This window comes from Rutidosis leptorrhynchoides, chromosome 5 (genome assembly GCF_046630445.1).
Source record: "Rutidosis leptorrhynchoides isolate AG116_Rl617_1_P2 chromosome 5, CSIRO_AGI_Rlap_v1, whole genome shotgun sequence".
Lineage (NCBI taxonomy): Eukaryota > Viridiplantae > Streptophyta > Magnoliopsida > Asterales > Asteraceae > Rutidosis > Rutidosis leptorrhynchoides.
The window spans coordinates 73729736-73750822 of record NC_092337.1 but is presented as its reverse complement, the minus strand read 5'-3'; the positions used below and the strand labels follow the sequence as shown (position 1 = coordinate 73750822).

The following is a 21087-nucleotide window of genomic DNA, read 5'->3' as shown; positions in this document are numbered from 1 at the left end:
GTTACACTTGCCGGGTGTAAGCGAGAACTTATGTTATATGGCCATATGGGTTGACAACCCTCATCTTTGACGGTTCGCTACCGTCTACGGATGAAATATATTTTCGAGAATCAGTGTTAGTTCTAGCACTAAGTGATGGGGTATACAATGGAAGGAATGTTAAGCTTTGATAATTGGGTGCTCGTGAAACAAACTTTTGGAATGTATTACTATTATTTCATTGATGCAAATCTTGTGGTTCACTTGTACTTACTTACTTAAACCTATGATTTCACCAACGTTTTTGTTGACAGATTTCTATGTTTTTCTCAGGTCCTTGAACGATACATGATACATGCTTCCGCTCATTATTTGATACTTGCATTGGATGTCGAGTATATGTGCATTTCATGGAGCGTCTTTTGACTTTACTTTAAACCGTGTCGCCCAGATTTCATTCGTATTATAACGTTGTAACTTAACTATTGGTTGAACAATTCTTGTAAACTTTGGGAACAATCTTTATTTTGAAATGAAGGCGACATATTTTGGTCAAACTTGTCTTAAAGACTTATGACCACGTAACGGGACCTAAGTAGACGGCGCCGTCAATGACGATTTGGTCGGGTCGCTACAAATCGGATGAAGCAAGTGACGAGGAAGATGAAGATGAAGAAGATGAAGAAAAACAAGATGTATTCTGGAATATGCCAACTCTACACAGTCAGCAAGATGAAGAAAACCCAGAATTTACGACCCCAATTCCAACCACGTATCAGGTATCTGATTTGGTCAAAGTTCGTCAAACGTTTTCGAACAAGGAAGAATTCCTAAACCAGCTATTTACAAAATGCCTTGAAGAAAACTTTCAAATAAAGCCTGTAAAGTCAGACAAATCTCGGTACACCACTAAATGTGTGTTGCCAAATTGTGAGTGGAAATGTAGTGCATACAAAATAAGACACACTGAAAACTTTATGGTTAAAAAGTTGCATGACGTACACACTTGCTCACGCACACAAATTATGGGAAACAATAAACATGCTACTAAAAAGGTGTTGGGTAGTATTCTTATGGATTCGTTCAAGGCTGCTAATCGAGAGTATAAACCAAAAGATATACGTGATGATGTAGCTAATCGGTTTAGAGTGAGTGTATCATACAATCAAGCATGGAGGGCCAAGTGTCAAGCAATAGAGATGTTACGTGGCAGTAGTGATGACTCCTTTAGAATGCTTCCCATTTACCTTCATAACCTTAAGATCCACAACCCGGGGACCATCACCAATTTGGTTACCGATAAAGAAAATAAATTTGTGATGTGTTACATGTCCATTGGAGTAGTTGTAAGTAAATATATTTTAGCAAAAACCACCTTTTAATATGTACACCATACGCAAAGGCGCAAGGGTCACCTTGCGCCAACTAATACGCAATGACGCAATAAAAACCTTGCGCCTTGCGTATGGTGTATGAGGTCTTTATTAATAATATTTGATTTACTGTGAAAATTTCATGCAGATTCGATCATTTGTGCAACATGTCCGCCCGATAATCATCGTCGATGCTGCACATTTAAAGGGTGGGTACCTGGGTACTAATTTAGTTGCTGTTGCGATGGATGGCAATAATGGAATTTTGCCATTGGCTTATGGAATTGGTGAAGGCGAGACAAACAGTGTTTGGTCATGGTTTTTTGGTAACCTAAGAGATCATTTAATGAGTTATGGTATGGTTGATCATATGTCAGAGATTACTTTTATTTCTGATCGTGCTGCTTCAATAGCACACGGCATTGCAAATGTGTTTCCGGAAGCGTTTCACGCTCATTGTGCACGTCATTTATTCATGAACATCAAAACTAAATCCAACAAGATGAAATTCTTCGAATGGCACTTTTGGAAAATGGTTAAGGCGTACCGTGCGTCGGATTTTCATGATCATCTGGATGTATTTCGAAGGAGATTGAAAGCGTCTTATAAAGTTCTATGTGAGGATGGTATCAATAGATGGTCCAGAAGTCAATCTACTCATATTAGGTATTCATACCTTACAAGCAACAGTGTAGAGTCTATAAACTCTCTATCAAGACATGCTCGTAAACTACCCGTTTGCATGTTGTTCGAATTTTTTCGTTGTTCAATACAGGATTGGTATTTCAAACATCGCAACAAATCAGTTAGTCTTACTTCACCGGTTACTCCATATGTTGAACGTAAGCTAGCTAAGAGGACGGACAAATCAAGAAGATGGCGAGCATTTCCATCGACAAATGATCTAATAGAGGTACATGATGGACGAAAAAATGGGTTGGTTAATCTACAAGATAGAACTTGTTCATGTGGTCAATGGAAATTATCAGGCATACCCTGTGGTCATGTGATTGCATCAGCACGACACTTCGGAGTGGAGGATATTAGTTGTTATGTATCACATTGGTTCAGCACTCAAACATACATAAATACGTATTCCGAACACATTCTTCCTCTCCCCCATCGGTCTGAATGGTCGGATCCGGTTCCCGGGATTTTGCAACTTGTACATGAAATGTCCCGTTCTTATTGACTAAAAACGTTCCATATTAATTGATTTCGTTGCGAGGTTTTGACCTCTATATGAGACGTTTTTCAAAGACTGCATTCATTTTTAAAACAAACCATAACCTTTATTTCATAGATAAAGGTTTTAAAAAGCTTTACGTAGATTATCAAATAATGATAATCTAAAATATCCTGTTTACACACGACCATTACATAATGGTTTACAATACAAATATGTTACAACAAAATAAGTTTCTTGAATGCAGTTTTTACACAATATCATACAAGCATGGACTCCAAATCTCGTCCTTATTTAAGTATGCGACAGCGGAAGCTCTTAATAATCACCTGAGAATAAACATGCTTAAAACGTCAACAAAAATGTTGGTGAGTTATAGGTTTAACCTATATATATCAAATCATAATAATAGACCACAAGATTTCATATTTCAATACACATCCCATACATAGAGATAAAAATCATTCATATGGTGAACACCTGGTAACCGACATTAACAAGATGCATATATAAGAATATCCCCATCATTCCGGGACACCCTTCGGATATGATATAAATTTCGAAGTACTAAAGCATCCGGTACTTTGGATGGGGTTTGTTAGGCCCAATAGATCTATCTTTAGGATTCGCGTCAATTAGGGTGTCTGTTCCCTAATTCTTAGATTACCAGACTTAATAAAAAGGGGCATATTTGATTTCGATAATTCAACCATAGAATGTAGTTTCACGTACTTGTGTCTATTTTGTAAATCATTTATAAAACCTGCATGTATTCTCATCCCAAAAATATTAGATTTTAAAAGTGGGACTATAACTCACTTTCACAGATTTTTACTTCGTCGGGAAGTAAGACTTGGCCACTGGTTGATTCACGAACCTATAACAATATATACATATATATCAAAGTATGTTCAAAATATATTTACAACACTTTTAATATATTTTGATGTTTTAAGTTTATTAAGTCAGCTGTCCTCGTTAGTAACCTACAACTAGTTGTCCACAGTTAGATGTACAGAAATAAATCGATAAATATTATCTTGAATCAATCCACGACCCAGTGTATACGTATCTCAGTATTGATCACAACTCAAACTATATATATTTTGGAATCAACCTCAACCCTGTATAGCTAACTCCAACATTCACATATAGAGTGTCTATGGTTGTTCCGAAATATATATAGATGTGTCGACATGATAGGTCGAAACATTGTATACGTGTCTATGGTATCTCAAGATTACATAATATACAATACAAGTTGATTAAGTTATGGTTGGAATAGATTTGTTACCAATTTTCACGTAGCTAAAATGAGAAAAATTATCCAATCTTGTTTTACCCATAACTTCTTCATTTTAAATCCGTTTTGAGTGAATCAAATTGCTATGGTTTCATATTGAACTCTATTTTATGAATCTAAACAGAAAATTATAGGTTTATAGTCGTAAAAATAAGTTACAAGTCGTTTTTGTAAAGGTAGTCATTTCAGTCGAAAGAACGACGTCTAGATGACCATTTTAGAAAACATACTTCCACTTTGAGTTTAATCATAATTTTTGGATATAGTTTCATGTTCATAATAAAAATCATTTTCTCAGAATAACAACTTTAAAATCAAAGTTTATCATACTTTTTAATTAACTAACCCAAAACAGCCCGCGGTGATACTACGACGGCGTAAATCCGGTTTTACGGTGTTTTTCGTGTTTCCAGGTTTTAAATCATTAAGTTAGCATATCATATAGATATAGAATATGTGTTTAGTTGATTTTAAAAGTCAAGTTAGAAGGATTAACTTTTGTTTGCGAACAAGTTTAGAATTAACTAAACTATGTTCTAGTGATTACAAGTTTAAACCTTCGAATAAGATAGCTTTATATGTATGAATTGAATGATGTTATGAACATCATTACTACCTTAAGTTCCTTGGATAAACCTACTGGAAAAGAGAAAAATGGATCTAGCTTCAACGGATCCTTGGATGGCTCGAAGTTCTTGAAGCAGAATCATGACACGAAAACAAGTTCAAGTAAGATCATCACTTGAAATAAGATTGTTATAGTTATAGAAATTGAACCAAAGTTTGAATATGATTATTACCTTGTATTAGAATGATAACCTACTGTAAGAAACAAAGATTTCTTGAGGTTGGATGATCACCTTACAAGATTGGAAGTGAGCTAGCAAACTTGAAAGTATTCTTGATTTTATGAAACTAGAACTTTTGGAATTTATGAAGAACACTTAGAACTTGAAGATAGAACTTGAGAGAGATCAATTAGATGAAGAAAATTGAAGAATGAAAGTGTTTGTAGGTGTTTTTGGTCGTTGGTGTATGGATTAGATATAAAGGATATGTAATTTTGTTTTCATGTAAATAAGTCATGAATGATTACTCATATTTTTGTAATTTTATGAGATATTTCATGCTAGTTGCCAAATGATGGTTCCCACATGTGTTAGGTGACTCACATGGGCTGCTAAGAGCTGATCATTGGAGTGTATATACCAATAGTACATACATCTAAAAGCTGTGTATTGTACGAGTACGAATACGGGTGCATACGAGTAGAATTGTTGATGAAACTGAACGAGGATGTAATTGTAAGCATTTTTGTTAAGTAGAAGTATTTTGATGAGTGTATTGAAGTCTTTCAAAAGTGTATAAATACATATTAAAACACTACATGTATATACATTTTAACTGAGTCGTTAAGTCATCGTTAGTCGTTACATGTAAGTGTTGTTTTGAAACCTTTAGGTTAACGATCTTGTTAAATGTTGTTAACCCAATGTTTATAATATCAAATGAGATTTTAAATTATTATATTATCATGATATTATTATGTATGAATATCTCTTAATATGATATATATACATTAAATGTCTTTACAACGATAATCGTTACATATATGTCTCGTTTAAAAATCATTAAGTTAGTAGTCTTGTTTTTACATATGTAGTTCATTGTTAATATACTTAATGATATGTTTACTTATCATAGTATCATGTTAACTATATATATATCCATATATATATGTCATCATATAGTTTTTACAAGTTTTAACGTTCGTGAATCACCGGTCAACTTGGGTGGTCAATTGTCTATATGAAACATATTTTAATTAATCAAGTCTTAACAAGTTTGATTGCTTAATATGTTGGAAACATTTAATCATGTAAATATCAATCTCAATTAATATATATAAACATGGAAAAGTTCGGGTCACTACAGTACCTACCCGTTAAATAAATTTCGTCCCGAAATTTTAAGCTGTTGAAGGTGTTGACGAATCTTCTGGAAATAGATGCGGGTATTTCTTCTTCATCTGATCTTCACGCTCCCAGGTGAACTCGGGTCCTCTACGAGCATTCCATCGAACCTTAACAATTGGTATCTTGTTTTGCTTAAGTCTTTTAACCTCACGATCCATTATTTCGACGGGTTCTTCGATGAATTGAAGTTTTTCGTTGATTTGGATTTCATCTAACGGAATAGTGAGATCTTCTTTAGCAAAACATTTCTTTAAATTCGAGACGTGGAAAGTGTTATGTACAGCCGCGAGTTGTTGAGGTAACTCTAGTCGGTAAGCTACTGGTCCGACACGATCAATAATCTTGAATGGTCCAATATACCTTGGATTTAATTTCCCTCGTTTACCAAATCGAACAACGCCTTTCCAAGGTGCAACTTTAAGCATGACCATCTCTCCAATTTCAAATTCTATATCTTTTCTTTTAATGTCAGCGTAGCTCTTTTGTCGACTTTGGGCGGTTTTCAACCGTTGTTGAATTTGGATGATCTTCTCGGTAGTTTCTTGTATAATCTCCGGACCCGTAATCTGTCTATCCCCCACTTCACTCCAACAAATCGGAGACCTGCACTTTCTACCATAAAGTGCTTCAAACGGCGCCATCTCAATGCTTGAATGGTAGCTGTTGTTGTAGGAAAATTCTGCTAACGGTAGATGTCGATCCCAACTGTTTCCGAAATCAATAACACATGCTCGTAGCATGTCTTCAAGCGTTTGTATCGTCCTTTCGCTCTGCCCATCAGTTTGTGGATGATAGGCAGTACTCATATCTAGACGAGTTCCTAATGCTTGCTGTAATGTCTGCCAGAATCTTGAAATAAATCTGCCATCCCTATCAGAGATAATAGAGATTGGTATTCCATGTCTGGAGACGACTTCCTTCAAATACAGTCGTGCTAACTTCTCCATCTTGTCATCTTCTCTTATTGGTAGGAAGTGTGCTGATTTGGTGAGACGATCAACTATTACCCAAATAGTATCAAAACCACTTGCAGTCCTTGGCAATTTAGTGATGAAATCCATGGTAATGTTTTCCCATTTCCATTCTGGGATTTCGGGTTGTTGAAGTAGACCTGATGGTTTCTGATGCTCAGCTTTGACCTTAAAACACGTCAAACATTCTCCTACGTATTTAGCAACATCGGCTTTCATACCCGGCCACCAAAAATGTTTCTTGAGATCCTTGTACATCTTCCCCGTTCCAGGATGTATTGAGTATCTGGTTTTATGAGCTTCTCTAAGTACCATTTCTCTCATATCTCCAAATTTTGGTACCCAAATCCTTTCAGCCCTATACCGGGTTCCGTCTTTCCGAATATTAAGATGCTTCTCCGATCCTTTGGGTATTTCATCCTTTAAATTTCCCTCTTTTAAAACTCCTTGTTGCGCCTCCTTTATTTGAGTAGTAATGTTATTATGAATCATTATATTCATAGATTTTACTCGAATGGGTTCTCTGTCCTTCCTGCTCAAGGCATCGGCTACCACATTTGCCTTCCCCGGGTGGTAACGAATCTCAAAGTCGTAATCATTCAATAATTCAATCCACCTACGCTGCCTCATATTCAGTTGTTTCTGATTAAATATGTGTTGAAGACTTTTGTGGTCAGTATATATAATACTTTTGACCCCATATAAGTAGTGCCTCCAAGTCTTTAATGCAAAAACAACCGCGCCTAATTCCAAATCATGCGTCGTATAATTTTGTTCGTGAATCTTCAATTGTCTAGACGCATAAGCAATCACCTTCGTTCGTTGCATTAATACACAACCGAGACCTTGCTTTGATGCGTCACAATAAATCACAAAATCATCATTCCCTTCAGGCAATGACAATATAGGTGCCGTAGTTAGCTTTTTCTTCAATAACTGAAACGCTTTCTCTTGTTCATCATTCCATTCAAATTTCTTCCCTTTATGCGTTAATGCAGTTAAGGGTTTTGCTATTCTGGAAAAGTCTTGGATGAACCTTCTGTAGTAACCAGCTAGTCCTAAAAACTGGCGTATGTGTTTCGGAGTTTTCGGGGTTTCCCACTTTTCAACAGTTTCTATCTTTGCCGGATCCACCTTAATACCTTCTTTGTTCACTATGTGACCGAGGAATTGAACTTCTTCCAACCAAAATGCACACTTTGAAAACTTAGCGTACAATTCTTCCTTCCTCAATACTTCTAACACCTTTCTCAAATGTTCACCGTGTTCTTGGTCATTCTTTGAGTAAATAAGTATGTCATCAATGAAAACAATGACAAACTTGTCAAGGTATGGTCCACACACTCGGTTCATAAGGTCCATGAACACAGCTGGTGCATTAGTTAAACCAAACAGCATGACCATAAACTCGTAATGACCGTAACGTGTTCTGAAAGCAGTCTTTGGAATATCATCTTCTTTCACCCGCATTTGATGGTACCCGGAACGTAAGTCAATCTTTGAATAAACAGACGAGCCTTGTAGTTGATCAAATAAGTCGTCGATTCTCGGTAGTGGGTAGCGGTTCTTGATGGTAAGTTTGTTCAACTCTCGGTAGTCGATACACAACCTGAATGTACCATCTTTCTTCTTGACAAACAAAACAGGAGCTCCCCACGGTGATGTGCTTGGTCGAATGAAACCACGCTCTAAAAGTTCTTGTAATTGGCTTTGTAGTTCTTTCATCTCGCTGGGTGCGAGTCTGTAAGGAGCACGAGCTATTGGTGCAGCTCCTGGTACAAGATCTATTTGAAATTCAACGGATCGATGTGGGGGTAATCCCGGTAATTCTTTCGGAAATACATCGGGAAATTCTTTTGCAATGGGAACATCATTGATGCTCTTTTCTTCAGTTTGTACTTTCTCGACGTGTGCTAGAACAGCATAGCAACCTTTTCTTATTAGTTTTTGTGCCTTCAAATTACTAATAAGATGTAGCTTCGTGTTGCCCTTTTCTCCGTACACCATTAAGGGTTTTCCTTTTTCTCGTATAATGCGAATTGCATTTTTGTAACAAACGATCTCCGCTTTCACTTCTTTCAACCAGTCCATACCGATTATCACATCAAAACTCCCTAACTCTACTGGTATCAAATCAATCTTAAATGTTTCGCTAACCAGTTTAATTTCTCGATTCCGACATATATTATCTGCTGAAATTAATTTACCATTTGCTAATTCGAGTAAAAATTTACTATCTAAAGGCGTCAATGGACAACTTAATTTAGCACAAAAATCTCTACTCATATAGCTTCTATCCGCACCCGAATCAAATAAAACGTAAGCAGATTTATTGTCAATAAGAAACGTACCCGTAACAAGCTCCGGGTCTTCCTGTGCCTCTACCGCATTAATATTGAAAACTCTTCCACGGCCTTGTCCATTCATGTTCTCCTGGTTCGGGCAATTTCTAATAATGTGGCCTGGTTTTCCACATTTATAACAAACTACATTGGCATAACTTGCTCCGACACTACTTGCTCCACCATTACTCGTTCCGACACCATTTGTTCCTTTCGTTCTATTAACCCCTGGTCCGTAGACCTCACACTTCGCCGTGCTATGACCATTTCTTTTACACTTGTTGCAAAATTTGGTGCAGAACCCCGAGTGATTCTTTTCACACCTTTGGCATAGCTGCTTCTGATTGTTGTTGTTGTTGCGGTTATTATTGTTGTTGGGATGATTGTTGTAGTTGCTGTTGTTGTTGTTGTTGTTGTTGTTGTTGTTGTTGTTGTTGTTGGGCCGTTTGTTGTAGTTGCGATTGATGTTGCGATTGTTGGGATAATTGTTGCGATTATTGTTGTAATTGCTGTTGTTGTTGTATTGGTGATTCTTATCACCGTTTTCCTCCCACTTTCTTTTGACTTGCTTCACATTGGCCTCTTCAGCAGTCTGTTCTTTAATTCTTTCTTCAATCTGGTTCACTAGTTTGTGAGCCATTCTACATGCCTGTTGTATGGAGGCGGGCTCGTGTGAACTTATATCTTCTTGGATTATTTCCGGTAATCCTTTCATAAACGCGTCGATCTTCTCTTCCTCATCTTCGAATGCTCCCGGACACAATAGGCACAATTCTGTGAATCGTCTTTCGTACGTGGTAATATCAAATCCTTGGGTTCGTAACCCTCTAAGTTCTGTCTTGAGCTTATTGACCTCGGTTCTGGGACGGTACTTCTCGTTCATCAAGTGCTTGAATGCTGACCACGGTAGTGCGTACGCATCATCTTGTCCCACTTGCTCTAGATAGGTATTCCACCATGTTAACGCAGAACCTGTGAAGGTATGCGTAGCGTACTTCACTTTGTCCTCTTCAGTACACTTACTTATGGCAAACACCGATTCAACCTTCTCGGTCCACCGTTTCAATCCGATCGGTCCTTCGGTTCCATCAAATTCCAATGGTTTGCAGGCAGTGAATTCTTTGTAGGTGCATCCTACACGATTTCCTGTACTGCTAGATCCAAGGTTATTGTTGGTATGTAGCGCAGCCTGTACTGCGGCTATGTTTGAAGCTAGAAAAGTACGGAATTCCTCTTCATTCATATTCACGGTGTGTCGAGTAGTCGGTGCCATTTCCTTCAAAATAGTTAAATGGAACAAGTTAATCATACAGAATATTAAGAGTAGTTAATAGTATTTCGTAGCATAATATGAACTCATTTATAAAAGCTTTTTCTTCATATTAGCGTTTTATAAGTTTAAATTCGGGTAGTACCTACCCGTTAAGTTCATACTTAGTAGCTAATATACAATTCAACTACTACAATTCTATATGAAAAACTGATTGTAATAATATTTCGCGTTCAAACTTTTATACAATATTTTACAAACTTACAATACCGCTTATTTTACATAAAGCATGAAATATAGCACACAATAACTTTGATACAAGATAGTTGTGAAGACAATTCTAGCTAGTACACAAGTCGTTCGGCAAAGGCAATAAAGACACGTAATTCATACGTCCAGAAACAAGTCATGCATTCTGGTTTTACTAAGACTACTTCCCATCCTTGGTCTTGTGCAACATAACCGTTATGGCCGTTGATAAGACAGCGTGTTGTAACGTCATCAAAGGGACGAGGGTTACGTAATGTCCAACAGTCCCGTAATAATCTAAAAACCTCATTTCTTACCCCAACTACCGACTCCGTCACTTGTGGAAACGTTTTGTTTAATAGTTGTAGCCCGATGTTCTTGTTCTCACTTTGGTGAGAAGCGAACATTACTAATCCGTAAGCATAACATGCTTCTTTATGTTGCATGTTAGCCGCTTTTTCTAAATCACGAAGTCCAATATTCGGATATATTGAGTCAAAATAATTTCTTAACCCGTTGCGTAAAATAGAATTTGGGTTCCCCGCAATATATGCGTCAAAGTAAACACATCGTAACTTATGAGTTTCCCAATGTGATATCCCCCATCTTTCAAACGAAAGTCTCTTATAAACCAAGACATTCTTGGAACGTTCTTCGAATGTCTTACAAACTGATCTCGCCTTAAATAGTTGTGCCGAAGAATTCTGACCGACTCTAGACAAGATTTCATCAATCATGTCTCCGGGTAGGTCTCTTAAAATATTGGGTTGTCTATCCATTTTGTGTTTTTATACTGTAAAATAGACAAGAGTTAGATTCATAAAAAAATACTTATTAATACAAGCAATTTTTACATATAACATAAAGCATAAGAACACTATATTACATATATTACACCACACGAATACAACTATCTTATTCCGACTCGCTCGTTTCTTCTTCTTCGGTTTTGGTTCGTTTTGCCAAGTTTCTAGGGATATATGATGTTCCCCTAATACGAGCCATCGTTGTCCACATTGGTTTAGAAAAACCTGGTGGTTTAGAGGTTCCCGGGTCATTGTTACAACTTAAGGACTTCGGGGGTTGACGATACATATAAAGTTCATCGGGGTTGGAATTAGATTTCTCTATTTTTATGCCCTTTCCCTTATTATTTTCTTTTGCCTTTTTAAATTCAGTTGGGGTAATTTCTATAACATCATCGGAATTCTCGTCGGAATCCGATTCATCGGAGAATTGGTAATCCTCCCAATATTTTGCTTCCTTAGCGGAAACACCATTGACCATAATTAACCTTGGTCGGTTGGTTGAGGATTTTCTTTTACTTAACCGTTTTATTATTTCCCCCACCGGTTCTATTTCTTTATTCGGTTCCGATTCTTTTTCCGATTCCGATTCTTCTTCCGGTTCCGACTCTTCTTCCGGTTCCGACTCTTCTTCCGGTTCCGACTCGGGAACTTGTGAATCAGTCCACAAATCATTCCAATTTACATTTGACTCTTCATTATTATTAGGTGAGTCAATGGGACTTGTTCTAGAGGTAGACATCTATCACATAATATCAAACACGTTAAGAGATTAATATATCACATAATATTCATATGTTAAAAATATATAGTTTCCAACTAAAATGTTAAGCAATCATTTTTAAAGAAAACACGGTCGAAGTCCAGACTCACTAATGCATCCTAACAAACTCGATAAGACACACTAATGCAAATTTTCTGGTTCTCTAAGACCAACGCTCGGATACCAACTGAAATGTCCCGTTCTTATTGACTAAAAACGTTCCATATTAATTGATTTCGTTGCGAGGTTTTGACCTCTATATGAGACGTTTTTCAAAGACTGCATTCATTTTTAAAACAAACCATAACCTTTATTTCATAGATAAAGGTTTTAAAAAGCTTTACGTAGATTATCAAATAATGATAATCTAAAATATCCTGTTTACACACGACCATTACATAATGGTTTACAATACAAATATATTACAACAAAATAAGTTTCTTGAATGCAGTTTTTACACAATATCATACAAGCATGGACTCCAAATCTCGTCCTTATTTAAGTATGCGACAGCGGAAGCTCTTAATAATCACCTGAGAATAAACATGCTTAAAACGTCAACAAAAATGTTGGTGAGTTATAGGTTTAACCTATATATATCAAATCATAATAATAGACCACAAGATTTCATATTTCAATACACATCCCATACATAGAGATAAAAATCATTCATATGGTGAACACCTGGTAACCGACATTAACAAGATGCATATATAAGAATATCCCCATCATTCCGGGACACCCTTCGGATATGATATAAATTTCGAAGTACTAAAGCATCCGGTACTTTGGATGGGGTTTGTTAGGCCCAATAGATCTATCTTTAGGATTCGCGTCAATTAGGGTGTCTGTTCCCTAATTCTTAGATTACCAGACTTAATAAAAAGGGGCATATTTGATTTCGATAATTCAACCATAGAATGTAGTTTCACGTACTTGTGTCTATTTTGTAAATCATTTATAAAACCTGCATGTATTCTCATCCCAAAAATATTAGATTTTAAAAGTGGGACTATAACTCACTTTCACAGATTTTTACTTCGTCGGGAAGTAAGACTTGGCCACTGGTTGATTCACGAACCTATAACAATATATACATATATATCAAAGTATGTTCAAAATATATTTACAACACTTTTAATATATTTTGATGTTTTAAGTTTATTAAGTCAGCTGTCCTCGTTAGTAACCTACAACTAGTTGTCCACAGTTAGATGTACAGAAATAAATCGATAAATATTATCTTGAATCAATCCACGACCCAGTGTATACGTATCTCAGTATTGATCACAACTCAAACTATATATATTTTGGAATCAACCTCAACCCTGTATAGCTAACTCCAACATTCACATATAGAGTGTCTATGGTTGTTCCGAAATATATATAGATGTGTCGACATGATAGGTCGAAACATTGTATACGTGTCTATGGTATCTCAAGATTACATAATATACAATACAAGTTGATTAAGTTATGGTTGGAATAGATTTGTTACCAATTTTCACGTAGCTAAAATGAGAAAAATTATCCAATCTTGTTTTACCCATAACTTCTTCATTTTAAATCCGTTTTGAGTGAATCAAATTGCTATGGTTTCATATTGAACTCTATTTTATGAATCTAAACAGAAAATTATAGGTTTATAGTCGGAAAAATAAGTTACAAGTCGTTTTTGTAAAGGTAGTCATTTCAGTCGAAAGAACGACGTCTAGATGACCATTTTAGAAAACATACTTCCACTTTGAGTTTAATCATAATTTTTGGATATAGTTTCATGTTCATAATAAAAATCATTTTCTCAGAATAACAACTTTAAAATCAAAGTTTATCATACTTTTTAATTAACTAACCCAAAACAGCCCGCGGTGTTACTACGACGGCGTAAATCCGGTTTTACGGTGTTTTTCGTGTTTCCAGGTTTTAAATCATTAAGTTAGCATATCATATAGATATATAATATGTGTTTAGTTGATTTTAAAAGTCAAGTTAGAAGGATTAACTTTTGTTTGCGAACAAGTTTAGAATTAACTAAACTATGTTCTAGTGATTACAAGTTTAAACCTTCGAATAAGATAGCTTTATATGTATGAATTGAATGATGTTATGAACATCATTACTACCTTAAGTTCCTTGGATAAACCTACTGGAAAAGAGAAAAATGGATCTAGCTTCAACGGATCCTTGGATGGCTCGAAGTTCTTGAAGCAGAATCATGACACGAAAACAAGTTCAAGTAAGATCATCACTTGAAATAAGATTGCTATAGTTATAGAAATTGAACCAAAGTTTGAATATGATTATTACCTTGTATTAGAATGATAACCTACTGTAAGAAACAAAGATTTCTTGAGGTTGGATGATCACCTTACAAGATTGGAAGTGAGCTAGCAAACTTGAAAGTATTCTTGATTTTATGAAACTAGAACTTTTGGAATTTATGAAGAACACTTAGAACTTGAAGATAGAACTTGAGAGAGATCAATTAGATGAAGAAAATTGAAGAATGAAAGTGTTTGTAGGTGTTTTTGGTCGTTGGTGTATGGATTAGATATAAAGGATATGTAATTTTGTTTTCATGTAAATAAGTCATGAATGATTACTCATATTTTTGTAATTTTATGAGATATTTCATGCTAGTTGCCAAATGATGGTTCCCACATGTGTTAGGTGACTCACATGGGCTGCTAAGAGCTGATCATTGGAGTGTATATACCAATAGTACATACATCTAAAAGCTGTGTATTGTACGAGTACGAATACGGGTGCATACGAGTAGAATTGTTGATGAAACTGAACGAGGATGTAATTGTAAGCATTTTTGTTAAGTAGAAGTATTTTGATGAGTGTATTGAAGTCTTTCAAAAGTGTATAAATACATATTAAAACACTACATGTATATACATTTTAACTGAGTCGTTAAGTCATCGTTAGTCGTTACATGTAAGTGTTGTTTTGAAACCTTTAGGTTAACGATCTTGTTAAATGTTGTTAACCCAATGTTTATAATATCAAATGAGATTTTAAATTATTATATTATCATGATATTATTATGTATGAATATCTCTTAATATGATATATATACATTAAATGTCTTTACAACGATAATCGTTACATATATGTCTCGTTTAAAAATCATTAAGTTAGTAGTCTTGTTTTTACATATGTAGTTCATTGTTAATATACTTAATGATATGTTTACTTATCATAGTATCATGTTAACTATATATATATCCATATATATATGTCATCATATAGTTTTTACAAGTTTTAACGTTCGTGAATCACCGGTCAACTTGGGTGGTCAATTGTCTATATGAAACATATTTTAATTAATCAAGTCTTAACAAGTTTGATTGCTTAATATGTTGGAAACATTTAATCATGTAAATATCAATCTCAATTAATATATATAAACATGGAAAAGTTCGGGTCACTACAGTACACCCCCCAGTTCTAAAGAAAAGACAACCTGGACGTCCTAAAGGTAAAAAACGCATTCCTTCAAAAGGTGAAGAAACTTCAAAAAAAGTAAGAACTTGTAGTCGTTGCAAAGAACCAGGTCATTCTCGATCAACATGCCCAGCTGCTTATGACCGAACAGGTGAATCAACTTCTCAACGGGCAAGAAACACAACCTCGAAGGCGAAAGAGACAGTCGAACCATCTCAAGCTTATCAATCTCAGTTTTATCCAACGTACAATTTAGGTAGTAATTAGTTCCTAGAATACGTTTATTTTCAGGAACAAATTAAGGTGTGATGTCTTCCATTGTTGTAATATTTTTTAATTAGTATTTTATGATGTGGTTTCGTGTGTTACTTCATATGTTATAATATTGAATGCACAAGCTAGTGTTACAAGAATAATAAAAATTTTGTGGCGCAAGGTCGCAAGATGAACCTTGCGTATGTTTCAAAAATAGGCGCAAGGACGCAAGAAGAACCTTGCGCCTGCTTAATAAAAAGGCGCAAAGACGCAAGAATCACCTTGCGCCTGCTTCTAAATACGAGGCGCAAGGCCGCAAGAAGGACCTTGCGTCTACGGCTATTACGGGACGCAAGGTCGCAAGGTCAGATTACACACCTTTGCGCCTTCAAAAATACAGTTACGGACCTGTTCACAGTTTACAACATTTACAGTTTTATACACAAATTACATAATTAACTACAGTTTTCAAAATAAAACCTCAGTTACCAACTTTTGCTTTCTCTTTTGGTGGGGGTTCTTGGGTATCAAAGCGTGCACGAAAGAAGGTCTTGGCCATTCTCACTCTGTAGTCTTCTGCGGCCTTTTTAGGATCTCCAATGTTTGGGATTTCATCCCACCCAAAGATCACCCTCTCCATATGGATGCAGACCCAAACACCACAGTCCCCATTACTTCCACCTTGCACCGGCACGACTGGTGCTGCCACGGTCATGAACTCGATGCTCTCCTTGTTTTCCAAGTAGTCAACAATCTGGGAGTCTTGCTTTTGGTTAAAGTAATCAATTGCTCTTAAGTATACAGGCAATTGATCTCCCAGATCTTTGGTGAGCTTGACAATTTCTTGATCAACATGACCGGGCAAACTATCGTACACCAATATCTTCTGTTCCTCCAAGTTCAACACAATCAGAATAAAGTGTTGAGCATCGTAAAAGTGAACGGGGATCAAAATCTGCAAAAAACATACACAATATTAGCTAAACTGTAATAGGCGCAAGGACGCAAGACCATACCTTGCGCCTGCAGAATGGAAGCAAGGACGCAAGACTAAAGGGCGCAAGGACGCAAGGACAACCTTGCGTCAACCAAAAACAACAGGCGCAAGGACGCAGGGACAACCTTGCGTCAAACCTAAAACACCAGGCGCAAAGACGCAAGTCACACCTTGCGCCTGTGCCAGAACACCTAAAAAGACCAGGCGCAAAGACGCAAGACTGAACCTTGCGCCTGTGCCAGAACACCTCAAAACACCAGACGCAAAGACGCAAGGACAACCTTGCGTCCAACCTAAAACACCAGGCGCAAGAACGCAAGACTTAACCTTGCGCCTGTTCCAGAACACTTCAAAACCTAAAATTTGTATTGGGAACTAAAACATACCTTATCACAATAGGCCCAGGATGGATATAGCTCATCACTACCATCCCCTAATCCAATCAAATACATATAATCAGGTGGATTCTCCCCTGTGATTGCTACTTCTCCTCTTTTCTCCGCTTCTTTCCGTTTCTCTTCCTCCCTTTGTGTATCATCATAATAGGACTGAAACGCTGCAAGGCTAGAAAGGAAACCCAATGGCATGACAGTCCATCGAGAACTACACGCAAACGAGTCGGTCGGGATAATAGGAGTGGAATACTGGCTTGCTCGGGGGAGAACCCTCTGACGATATCTCAACATAAGTGTAGCCCATCCATCAATATGCTACAATTGTGATAAAACAAATAAGCATGAAACTTACTTAGTTTTCCAAGAATGGAAACAAATAATCGAGCAACTTACTAAGTTTTCCAAGTATCCGGAATATCCAAGACCAAGTAACCTGATCCAAAACTCAGGTGTGAGGTATATAAAATTTTCGTTCTGAAAAATGAACATGCACCGCGTTTCTTGCTTACTATCCACCATACTCTTCGGATCTTTTGCAGGCCCAACGTGCTTTCTACCGTCTCTCCAAGCATTGGGTGGTGGTGGTAGTAGAGTTCCTTGATCATTCACTAGCCTGTCTACCATCGACCAAATTTCCTCGTCATTAACCCAATCCTTTTGCGACCGTTTACGCTTTTTCACAATCGGAGCAACAACATCTTCTTCAACAATAGGGTGGGGTTCTTCTTCAACAACACCCTGTTCTTCAGTATCGAGATTAACAACCTCCTCAGCCTCAGACACCCTCAGCCTTTTCACTTTGCGAGCAACATCATCTGACAGTTGTGAATTATAGAAAGTCAGGAAAAAAGGCGCAAGGGAGCAAGATAACCCTTGCGACACACGCAAGGACGCAAGGTATGACCTTGCGCCATTTATGTAACATAGGCGCAAGGTCGCAAGACCATACCTTGCGCCTGTTTGTCAAAACAAGCGCAAGGACGCAAGACATGACCTTGCGCCTACTTTTAACAAACACAGCCTGTTTATTCTCGATAATTAATGACAAAACTGCAAGTTTAAGGTAAAAAAAATGTAATTAAAGATATACCTTCTCGATTGGTTTTCTGTATCCCGGTGTTGTGAAAGGGGAGCTTAGTACACGCGTTGGTCGTCGATCTCTCATTCCACGTCTAATCCGTTGAGCTGATTTGTCGTTTTCATTGTCTGAGAAGGATCGACCAAGTAACTCCTCATCTTGATTTTGCTCTTGTTCTGATATTCGTTTCTCTTGTTCAGATATATGTCTCTCGTGATCATTTATTTGCGTTCTACACTCTTGCAGCTCCTTCTCTTGCCTATCCATCCGTTTCACCAAAGACATGTATAATTCCTTTGCATCAGTAGATAAGTTTGATTGAGTCTGAGATTGAGACTGAGATTGAGATTGAGATTGAGACTGTTCTCCACCACCATGTTCCTCATTGACAGGTTCATCTTCAACAGGTTCTTCAACTTCCTCATCCACTTCCGTCCCATCAAAGTATTGGCAACTTTTTAACCACCATTGACATCCACTCTCAACATCAGTGGGATGCAGAGTACGAAAAGGTCGTTTATTCTTCGGACAATCATCCTGTACAACAGCAGCAAAAGTTAAATCCAAAGGCGCAAGGACGCAAGACCAACCTTGCGCCTCGTAAATGATGACGCAAGACTACTCTTGCGTTGACCATAAGACGTTAGCTGAAGGCGCAAGGACCCAAGGACAAACCTTGCGTCCCGGAAACAAACACGCAAGCCGTGAACCTTGCGTGTTACGTCATCAGTAACCAAGCGCAAGGTTGGTCTTGCGTCCTTGCGCCTAATTACTGATGACGCAAGACTACTCTTGCGTTGGCGATATGACGTAAGGTGCAGGCGCAAGGTCGCAAGAACGAACCTTGCGCCTTGGTCACGCAAGGACGCAAGATATATCTTGCGCCCATCACAGAACCCATTTTATCCTAAATCCTTACTCTGTATTCTTCCAGCACCAACAAAACTTTTATGTTAAAAACAACACTTACCATAACGTTTAGTATATGCAGGTAATCAGTGACTGAAAAAGTCTCAGCCGATGAACGTTTCCAAAATAAGGCCCTCGGTACTCCATTTTTGTCTGTCTTGTGGGCAAAACTTTTAATTGTTCGTCGATATGCCTCGAGAATCCAAATCTACAAAATTAGTTAAATAAATAAGGACGCATAAAAAAATAATATACGATTCAAATGTAGAGGTATTAACCAAATCTACCAAACTTGTTTATTTTTACCTTAAATGACCACATAAAACCGACCAAAGTATAACCCTTTCCCACCTCTAACTGACTTTCCCGAGCTTGAAATCCATCTTTAACTACGGGGTAAGTGGCATCCCAAATACGATTACCCCACGGGTAGTCATTCAATTTAGCAAAGTCTTCGACTAGCCATAGGTATTTTTTGCTCACCACATGAATCCCTTGCTTACCCATAAACGCTCTCTCCACAATCAAAATAATGGCTAGTCGCACGACATCATCATCACTAACCACAAAATCAGCACCATCATATAAAAGCTTTTGGATATCGGTAATTGTAATGTTTGAATTAACTTTACGATTTGGGAAACAACGTCGTCTAATCGGTGGTATTTCTACATCATAACTTCTGGGAATGTAATGTGCCATGTCCGTGCGACGACTAAACTTAAACCCCGTGATGAGACAAAATTCCCGCCTACTAAATCTAATTTTGAAATTCGGACGGAAACTAAACCATATTTCCTCATCATCAGCAGGGTACTTTTCATCTATTCCTATCGGTCGCTCACTCTTTCTTTGGAGCATTGCATGTACAAGGCCCGGATCATTGCCGGTGTAAGAAAGATCTAGCCAAAGACCAAAACAAGTTCCCCTAAAAAAATTTTGTTGATTCTCAGTCATTGATGCCTTTAGTTGAGGTATAACATTAAGCATATTCTTCATCGTCAACTTCGCCTCAACATATCCCTGAAACAGACAGTTTTTCAGAAGAAAAATACAGGCGCAAGGACGCAAGTCGCACCTTGCGTCTCGTGTATCACACAGGCGCAAGGACGCAAGACGTGCCTTGCGCCAGATACTAGGGACAAAACGCAAGGACGCAAGACTTTCCTTGCGCCTATACCAGATTCTAGTTTTAAGCCCTAAAACAATCGTGTTCCAGTTTTTATAAAATGTTAGCTTCCAAATACTGTAACTTTAACAAATCTAGCAACACTATAAGTGAGTTTTGCATCACCAAGCTCGTTGAAGCATTTCATCGAACACTTGGTGTGCAACAAAAATTATATATCATTTTCGACATAGAAATGGAGTAATCGAACGGAGATAGTTGAAAGGAAACACTTACCTGTTCTTGTGACATATTGATCACGTTTTTTGTCGGTTTTTTTCTCTTCCTTTTTCTCAATCGTGGTGGTGATGGTGATGCTAATGGAGGCGGTGATGGTAATGGTGGTGAGATGTACTGATGGCGGTAGTGCTGGCGATGGTGGTGGTGGTGGTGGTGATGTGGTGAGTCTCAGAAGAAAGGTCGCAAGGGTAGACGGGTCGCAAGGGGGTCGCAAGTGCAAGGTTCTTTGTAATCCCCGTCGGTCGCAAAGTGGTCGCAAGAGCTGAGTGTCGGGGTGTGTGTGTGTATGTGGTGTCTGATTTCTATATTTGACCTAATTTTTTAACACAAGGACGCAAGGCGCAAGGACGCAAGGCGCAAGGACGCAAGTCGCA

The 21087-nt window shown here is 37.4% G+C and overlaps 2 protein-coding genes across 2 annotated transcripts; one reads left to right on the top strand and one right to left on the bottom strand.

Moving 5' to 3' along the window:
* The first annotated feature begins 921 nt into the window (after nucleotides 1–921).
* LOC139848759 (uncharacterized) lies at nucleotides 922–16381 on the top strand. The gene is made up of 3 exons (XM_071838458.1): nucleotides 922–1325; nucleotides 1501–2018; nucleotides 16144–16381. The coding sequence occupies exons 1-3, from the start codon at nucleotides 957–959 to the stop codon at nucleotides 16379–16381; spliced, it is 1125 nt and encodes a 374-aa protein (XP_071694559.1). The 5' UTR covers nucleotides 922–956.
* A 26-nt stretch (nucleotides 16382–16407) lies between these two features.
* LOC139848757 (uncharacterized) lies at nucleotides 16408–19369 on the bottom strand. Its single transcript, XM_071838457.1, has 6 exons — nucleotides 19316–19369; nucleotides 18409–18933; nucleotides 18268–18319; nucleotides 17712–18133; nucleotides 17310–17633; nucleotides 16408–16881 (listed from the first exon to the last, which is right to left on the bottom strand). Exons 1-6 carry the CDS (start codon nucleotides 19367–19369, stop codon nucleotides 16408–16410), a joined length of 1851 nt encoding a protein of 616 aa, XP_071694558.1.
* Nucleotides 19370–21087: the final 1718 nt, after the last annotated feature.

What these genes read in the sequence shown, in the direction of transcription:
- LOC139848759 (XM_071838458.1), top strand. Translation starts at nt 957, where the DNA reads ATGGTTAAAAAGTTGCATGACGTACACACTTGCTCACGCACACAAATT. An exon ending in ACATGTCCATTGGAGTAGTT is followed by an intron (nt 1,326 to 1,500) that starts GTAAGTAAATAT and finishes AATTTCATGCAG; the next exon opens with ATTCGATCATTTGTGCAACA. An exon ending in AGTCAATCTACTCATATTAG is followed by an intron (nt 2,019 to 16,143) that starts GTATTCATACCT and finishes TTTCAAAAATAG; the next exon opens with GCGCAAGGACGCAAGAAGAA.
- LOC139848757 (XM_071838457.1), bottom strand. Translation starts at nt 19,369, where the DNA reads ATGGTAAGTGTTGTTTTTAACATAAAAGTTTTGTTGGTGCTGGAAGAA. An exon ending in TGGTGCTGGAAGAATACAGA is followed by an intron (nt 18,934 to 19,315) that starts GTAAGGATTTAG and finishes GCTGTTGTACAG; the next exon opens with GATGATTGTCCGAAGAATAA. An exon ending in CCGGATACTTGGAAAACTTA is followed by an intron (nt 17,634 to 17,711) that starts GTAAGTTGCTCG and finishes TCACAATTGTAG; the next exon opens with CATATTGATGGATGGGCTAC.